The 7,642-nt window shown below is 42.6% G+C and overlaps 1 protein-coding gene across 1 annotated transcript; it reads right to left on the reverse strand.

Moving 5' to 3' along the window:
- Window positions 1-2,455: 2,455 nt before the first annotated feature.
- LOC119323416 (ubiquitin-NEDD8-like protein RUB1) lies at window positions 2,456-4,321 on the reverse strand. Its single transcript, XM_037597072.1, has 3 exons — window positions 4,141-4,321; window positions 3,341-3,600; window positions 2,456-2,761 (listed from the first exon to the last, which is right to left on the reverse strand). The coding sequence occupies exons 1-3, from the start codon at window positions 4,231-4,233 to the stop codon at window positions 2,653-2,655; spliced, it is 462 nt and encodes a 153-aa protein (XP_037452969.1). The 5' UTR covers window positions 4,234-4,321; the 3' UTR covers window positions 2,456-2,652.
- Between the last annotated feature and the right edge of the window lie 3,321 nt (window positions 4,322-7,642).

Below are 7,642 nucleotides of genomic sequence, written 5' to 3' on the forward strand. Positions count from 1 at the left end.
GAAGAACTCCAAGTGATGAGGGTCAAGTGTTACAGATGGAGATTAACAGCAACCCACTAACAATATTTTAGGGTATCTAATCAGAAAACAAGTAGCAATCACCAGATGTCGCGGAGAAGTTATGTAGTGCATATCATTGATAGTATGAACACAACAAAAGAATGGTAATAAGTAATGGTTCCACTGGTTGTATATTCCAGCCAAATCTTCTTTGTTGCACAAGATCAGATATGCTAACATCAAAGCCCAGAAACAGAAGGCTAAGTACAACAATTTGATGGGTCCAGTTTAACTGCCAGTCCACAAAAGAAAGTATCCATTTTGAGACCACATCGTACCTACCCTATAAGGCATAAAAAGGAGCTCAAATACTAATCAATGTATAGCAAGCAGTCGAATTCGGCCCTGGGCAGAGCGTGTTTTCAGACACTCAAAACAGAAACAACTGAACCTACACAAATGATGAACAAATTAATCATCTGTGTTTGCACAAATTAATCATTTTGCTCTCCCAAGTCTGGAATGTTTACCGCCCTCCAACAAGAGCACAGCAAAGAAGGAAAACAAGGTAGTAGTTTGAAAGAAAGGAATGTAGAGAATAACACAACTGACGCACAAAAACAATTGGGCGATTTGGAATATGTTCTAAAAATAAAGAATGGAGTGCAACCTAGGATAAACTACATGACACATTCAATGGAGCAACTGCTGATGCAACAAAGACAAAACATATGGAAGTCAGAATATAGGTGCATATAATTCTTTCCGAGTGCAATAAGAAAGCAATAGATAGTTATTCTTTTATATGAACTAAATTGAATTTTTTATGTCACATCCTTGTATATTTTTTCGAAACCACCCAAAGGACATTCTTTGCATTTCTCTTGGTCTAAAGAACCTTCATGGATAGGAGGCTACAAATTAAAGGCAAAAGCATATATATTGTTGGCTATCATATGCAGATTGAGAATAAATTTTATGACTATGTCATGACACCATACCTGAGCCTAATAAAGACCAATATGGACAATAATGCGCATAATAAGTCCAATCTGCTTGCATGACACTATGCACCTAATTCTAATCTAAACGGCAATCTGGCTAAGGAAAACCAAAATATCAGTCCAATCAGATAGTGAGCCACTCGAGGAAAGAAAACCAGATCTTACAGAAAAAGGGGCGGAAAGGGATACATAACAGCAATCCACTTTAGACGCCCTTGTAGGTGCGTGAGGAATGTACCAAAACAATAACTGAGAAGGAAAAATAAATGGCTAGTATAGATATGCTAGAAGGAATCAAGGAACAAGGAGGGTAAGACCGAAAAGTGTTAGTGAATGGTAATGTGTAGTTCAACATATTATTTTACACCAACCGGCATAAAGACTGTTTTCTGAATGAAAATGTTAGCAAGATAGGCATCTGTGTCTTTTGGAAAGCAATAGATTCAAAAGAATAAAAAGGAGCATGCATATTTATTTTAATATGTTCTCTAAATGGTTTGTCCAGGAGCACTCGGCGAGCCTCAATTGGTACTCACTATCCAAATAACTCCCTTCCCTTCAAACCCTATTCCATCAGTCTTGCTTCGTTCTACAGAATGCTGCTAGTGTCAGAAATATATTGGAAAGCTGTACATTTTCCACCATGTCAAACACTCCAAGAAGAGCACAGATTAGGTCAATAAAATCATAGTGGAACCCACTGTTGTGATGAATAGGATAAGTGATGATATGTGTCCATTAATTTTTCTTACTTTATAGAACACATAAAGTATTTCCTCATCATAGCTATCATGGATGAATGTATGACATGGTTATTTTTGTAATTTGCAAGGGCTATGCTGAACTTATTCTACATTATGACCACAGCGCTGACAGAAGAGTATATCTCCATGAGATTCCTGTCACTATAGACAAACTACAACAATCAATAGTAGGATCACACATGGCGACAACTCTTGTTGTATATCCTCATCCACGATTACACCCAAAAAAAACATAAACATTTCTAATATAAGAATAAGCAAATCATAATTTGGAGCAAAGAAAATACTTTTTGTGCCAATAAGAATCGATTCCCCATTTTACAAACTGATTGCACTCTAGAAAAATGCATGTGAACTATTTTTATTTAGTATTAGGCATTAAAACTCGATTGAGCAGTCATGCTCAAATGAAAAATGCGTCAAATCTAGTGATCATAGTCCAGCATAGAATTAAACATGTTTAAACCAAGTGGGATGGTAAATAAGCAATACATAGATGTTGATACTCATATTAGATAAGGAGCAAGGGGTCAGGGCTATAATCCGCCTGATCAAATTTATTAACCGATTATGCATTTTCAGCTGTAGAAGAAGAAGAAAGCATGGAGGCAGCATCTTTGATGTAGCAATGTTTCTGGTTCAAAGTAGAGGCAGAGAAACCAACGATAATTAATCAGATGACAGAGCTCATAAACTTATCAGTTCAAGTATTTCTCATCCACTGTAGATAAATAGCTTCTTTATTAGTTACCTATGTACCGATAACTTGCCACTTCAATAATGTCAAGTGCATGATTTTAAGCCAAGTACAATGGTAGGACGAAAATAGCGTAGACAAAGCTGCTCTCCTTGTGAATGCATTCCTAGTGGAAATGAAACTGTATCTAGTGACCACCCCTCAGAGCAAGCACGAGATGGAGAACTGAACCACCTTCAATGTTGTAATCTTTAGCAGTTTTATCGTCAGCAAGCTGCTTTCCAGCATAAATGAGCCTGCAAAGCAACAGTCAGAGTAAGGCTGATGTGCTAGTAAATTTTTTTTTTGACTGAATATGTGCTAGTAATTATTACAGGATTTCAAAGTATAAACTTGAATTGAAACAGGGCAATACTATGACTAGGATAGGACGTCCAACTGAACAGCCTAATTAGTTAAACAAGAAATTTCCCTCAATCCATGTACAGATGTCTTCAACCATTAAAGTGGGCAAGCTAAAAAAAGGTAACAGATAATCTAGTCCTGTATTGAAGATTATTAGTATCTGAGGAAGGACTGCTTACAAGTCAGGTTTAGTACTCATAGAGTCATAGGCCCATATGCATAGCAAGATCAAGTCACAACAGACAAAAGTAATAATCCACGTTACCAAGATTTTAGGGATAATAATAACTGCCATATTTTTTATCCTGGCAAGAAAAAATTAACACAAAGGCATGTTCACTCTTTTCATGGATTTAAGGGGGCAGATGAAGTATAACACAAAGCAATTACTACTACTTAAGTCCAGAAGCTACACATCCAGCAACCACCAATAACACATAAACACCAAGTTCAGGGCATAAGAAGCGTACCTCTGCTGAACAGGGGGGATGCCCTCTTTTTCCTCGACGCGCTCCTTGATCCTATCAATTGTGTCGGTAGGCTCGATGTCGATCTCGATCTCCTTACCAGTGAGTGTCTTCACCTTGATCATAGTCCCACCCCTCAGCCTCAGGACCAAATGAAGTGTCGACTCTTTCTGAATGTTGTAATCAGCTAATGTCCGTCCATCTTCCAGCTGCTTTCCAGCAAAAATCAGCCTTTGTTGGTCTGGTGGGATGCCTTCCTTGTCCTGCGTCAATGATATATCTACCAAAGTAAGCGACCGGTATTTCTCGATACGTATGTAAACACGAATAGGACAACAATGTCTCTTAACTGCTATATAATCAGGGGGAAAACTGTTCATATAATTACAAGATTAGTGTAGTAGCATATGAGTGTCGATACCCAAGGAGGTCAATAGCAGATAGGACAGAGCGCTCATGGTCAAATATGAACAGTAAAATCCCATGGCTATAGAGTTCTTCTGCCCTTGCTCCTCCAGACTGACGATGAACCACACAGAACTATAACAAACCTAGACTACACACGCATTTAATGGGGTCCATCTCATGATGATGCAATGAGCAGGGAACCAATAAACCTAAGATGGAAAGCTCCTGAAGTGCAATTCCCGCAGGATCACGCTAGTAACAACGAGGAAACTGCAAGTAGATAGCCAATACGCGCGGAATTCGGAGGGGACTAAAACGGATGCAGGGCCATCGCCTCGTCTCGCGCGGGACGACGCGCGAGCACGCGAGACGGGGGCAAGAAGGGGAGGACCGACCTGGATCTTGGCCTTGACATTGTCGACGGTGTCGCTGCTCTCCACCTCGAGCGTGATCGTCTTCCCCGTCAGCGTCTTCACGAAGATATGCATCTCCTCCCCAGTCCCCTCTCCCCTCCGCCCCCGAGGTTTTTCGGCTCCTCTCTCCCTCGCGGCGGCCGGTGTGTGAGAGGAAAGGCGGAGAACGAAGGGCAGGGAAGGGCCCAAGTGGACGGGATACACAGTACTGGGCTGTTAACTTTTTTTTTTTGAGAGCATACTGGGCTGTTAACTATGCAGCCCATGAGGAAGTAGCAGCCCACGTAGAGATTGTTCGGCCGTTTTTTTTTGGGAGACTAAAAGAGCACTAAAAAAATTGTCAAGATCCCTAAAAAAATTGACAAGAAAAAGTAAAACTTAGTAGGTCCGTCCCTCGTGTGACGGTTAGGTCCCTGGAGATTTTGGGGCGATCATGAGGCGATCTCTTTCCTAGGGTTCCTGTCCTTCGCCATTGCCACAACCCAGATCTCATCGGGGGCGCCACGCTCTGATTTGAATTCCACCATCCCTGTCCACACCATAGACCTTTCGTGCGTGCTAGGGAGCACGATCGTACACCACTGTCTTACCCTAGTTTTTCTGGTTCGTGGTCTTTGGAGGTTTGGAGGCGGAAAGGAGGATGGATCGGGTGGAGGGTCTTTTGAAGAGTCTAAAACTGTCGGAAATGGGGAGCAGGGGGGAGATCGTCTGTGGGGGTGGGGGGTAACAAGGTAGGAGTGGTGGAACCGCAGACGATCGCAAAACTAATGTCTGACAAGCCAGCGCATGCGGAAGCCCTTGCGAATGCTCTGGCTAGGGTCTGGTGTCCTCTGAAAGGGCTTGAGTGCAAGGATATGGGCGAGAGCGTATTTGTGTTTACCTTCCACCAGCCGACGGGGAAGAAGAGGGCTCTGGAGGAAGGGTCGTGGGAGTTTGACAAGGGACTGCTGGTTGTGGTGGACTTTGTGCCTAGTAACATAGTGAGAGATTATGAATTCTATTGGGTTCCAGTGTGGGTAAGGGTTTTCAATCTCCCACTTGGTATGATGCGCCGGGAAGTGGGAGAAGTAATCGGTGGTTTCCTGGGAGAGACGCTGGAGGTGGATGCTGGACCAGATGGGATGGTTGCAGGAAGTTTTCTATGGATCAAAGTTCGAATTGATATCAGTGAGCCTCTAATGTGAGGTTTCACTAGAGAAGAGGGGGAAGAAGAGAAGAGGTTAAAAAGAAAGGGCAAAGGAACTGAACATCAAGTGGATCTTTGGTGCAGATTTGAATATGAATTCCTCCCTGATTTTGGCTACATATGTGGCCGGCTGGGACTTGTCGATCGGGAATGCAGTATCAGCCTAAAAAGGGGGGAGAAAGCCCAGTTTGGAGCATGGATGAAAGCTTTTATTCCGAGTAAAGGGCCCTCAGAAGGCTGGGCATGATGGAGTGAGGATATAACTTTTAGAAGCAGTAGGTCTGGGGGCAGTGGCAGAAGTTTTGGTAGTGGTGCATTCAGGAGTAATTCAGGCAATGACAGTGATTCATGGAGGAAGAACAATACCCTGCTATTAAAGGAGAAGGATGAGAAAAATTACAAGAAAGGGGCTGATCAAGAAGTCACAAGTCCTTTGAAACTAATACCGCAAGCAGATAATGGGAAAGATGGAGATGGTTCGACCAGGAAACAGTTGTCATTCGAAACTGGAGAAACAATTAAAAATATGAGTCCCTGATACGTCTCCGCCGTATCTATTAATTTTGATTGTTTCATGCCAATATTATCCAACTTTTACATACTTTTTGGCAACTTTTTATATGATTTATTTGGACTAACTTACTTATCCAGTGCCCAATGCCAGTTCCTGTTTGTTGCATGTTTTTGTATCACAGAAAATCCATATCAAACAAAGTCCAAACATGATGCAACTCAATGGAGAATTATTTTGGAATATTTGTGAATTTTAGGAGTTGGAATCATCGCAAACGGAGGCCCACACAGACCACGATACACCAGTGCGCGCCCCAGGCCCCTGGCGCATGGTGGTGGGTGCTGCCCTCCTCGAACGTCGGTTGGATCTCTACTTAGGGTGAAAGGAAGCTTATATCATGAAAAAAACCGTGTAAAAAGATCGGCGCAATCGGAGTTAAGGATCTCCGAGAATATGAGAAACGGTTTTCGCCCAGATCAGGGGCGCGAAACAGAAGAGAATAGAGAGGGAGATCCAATCTCGGAGGAGCTCCCGCCCCTCCTCCGCCATGGAGGCCATGGACTAGAGGGGGAACCCGCCTCCCATCTAAGGGGGAGGCCAATGAAGAAGAAGGAGGAGGGGGGCTCTCTCCCCCTCTCTCCTGGTGGCGCCGGAGTGCCGCCGGGGCTAGGATCGTGGTGGGGATCTTCATCAACAATCTTGCTACCATCAACACCAACTCTCTCCCCCTCTATGCAGCGGTGTAACACCTCTTCTCTCCGCTATAATCTCTACTTAAACATGGTGCTCAACTCCATATATTATTTTCCAATGATCTATGGTTATCCTATGATGTTTGAGTGGATCCGTTTTGTCCTATGGGTTAATCGTGATCTTGGTTGGTATGATTGTATATTTTATTTTTGGTGCTGTCCTACGGTGCCCTCCGTTCTCGCGCAAACGTGAGGGGCCCCCGCTGTAGGGTGTTGCAACATGTTCATGGTTCGTTTATGGTGGGTTGCGAGAGTGACAGAAGCTTAAACCCGAGTAAGTGGGGTATGACGTATGGGAGTAAAGAGGACTTGATACTTAATGCTATGGTTGGGTTTCACGACCTTAATGATCTTTAGTAGTTGCGGATGCTTGCTAGAGTTCTAATCATAAGTGCATATGATCCAAGTAGAGAAAGTATGTTAGCTCATGCCTCTCCCTCATATAAAATTGCAAGAATGATTACCGGTGCTTGCTATCGATTGCCTAGGGACAAATGACTTTCTTGTTGACAAAAGCTATCCACTTTTACTACCTTGCAATTTATTCATAGTTTTATTCTTGCAAAGTACTCATAGTTTTATTCTTGCAAATTAGTTTCATACTTGTTTTAGGTAAAGCAAACGTCAAGTGTGCGTAGAGTTGTATCAGTGGTCGATAGAAATTGAGGGAATATTTGTTCTACCTTTAGCTCCTCGTTGGGTTCGACACTCTTATTTATCGAAGAAGGCTACAAACGATCCCCTATACTTGTGGGTTATCAAGACCTTTTTCTGGCGCCGTTGCCGGGGAGCAATAGCATGGGGTGAATATTCTCGTGTGTGCTTGTTTGCTTTATCACTAAGTAGTTTTTATTTCCAGTTCTAAGTTCTTCTGTATCTTTAGTTATGGATATGGAACACGAAATACCAAAAAAATAGTGGTACTTGCTACTCATGGAGATGGGGAACCTCCTAAAACCCTCGATGCTCGTTATGTGAAAATTATTATGCACTACTTTGATAATCCTGAGAAAACCCCGTTCAACTTGATAA

The sequence above is a fragment of the Triticum dicoccoides genome, chromosome 6B (genome assembly GCF_002162155.2).
Source record: "Triticum dicoccoides isolate Atlit2015 ecotype Zavitan chromosome 6B, WEW_v2.0, whole genome shotgun sequence".
In the NCBI taxonomy this organism is placed as follows: Eukaryota; Viridiplantae; Streptophyta; class Magnoliopsida; order Poales; family Poaceae; genus Triticum; species Triticum dicoccoides.

What these genes read in the sequence shown, in the direction of transcription:
- LOC119323416 (XM_037597072.1), bottom strand. Translation starts at nt 4,233, where the DNA reads ATGCATATCTTCGTGAAGACGCTGACGGGGAAGACGATCACGCTCGAG. An exon ending in ATGTCAAGGCCAAGATCCAG is followed by an intron (nt 3,601 to 4,140) that starts GTCGGTCCTCCC and finishes TCATTGACGCAG; the next exon opens with GACAAGGAAGGCATCCCACC. An exon ending in ATCCCCCCTGTTCAGCAGAG is followed by an intron (nt 2,762 to 3,340) that starts GTACGCTTCTTA and finishes GTTGCTTTGCAG; the next exon opens with GCTCATTTATGCTGGAAAGC.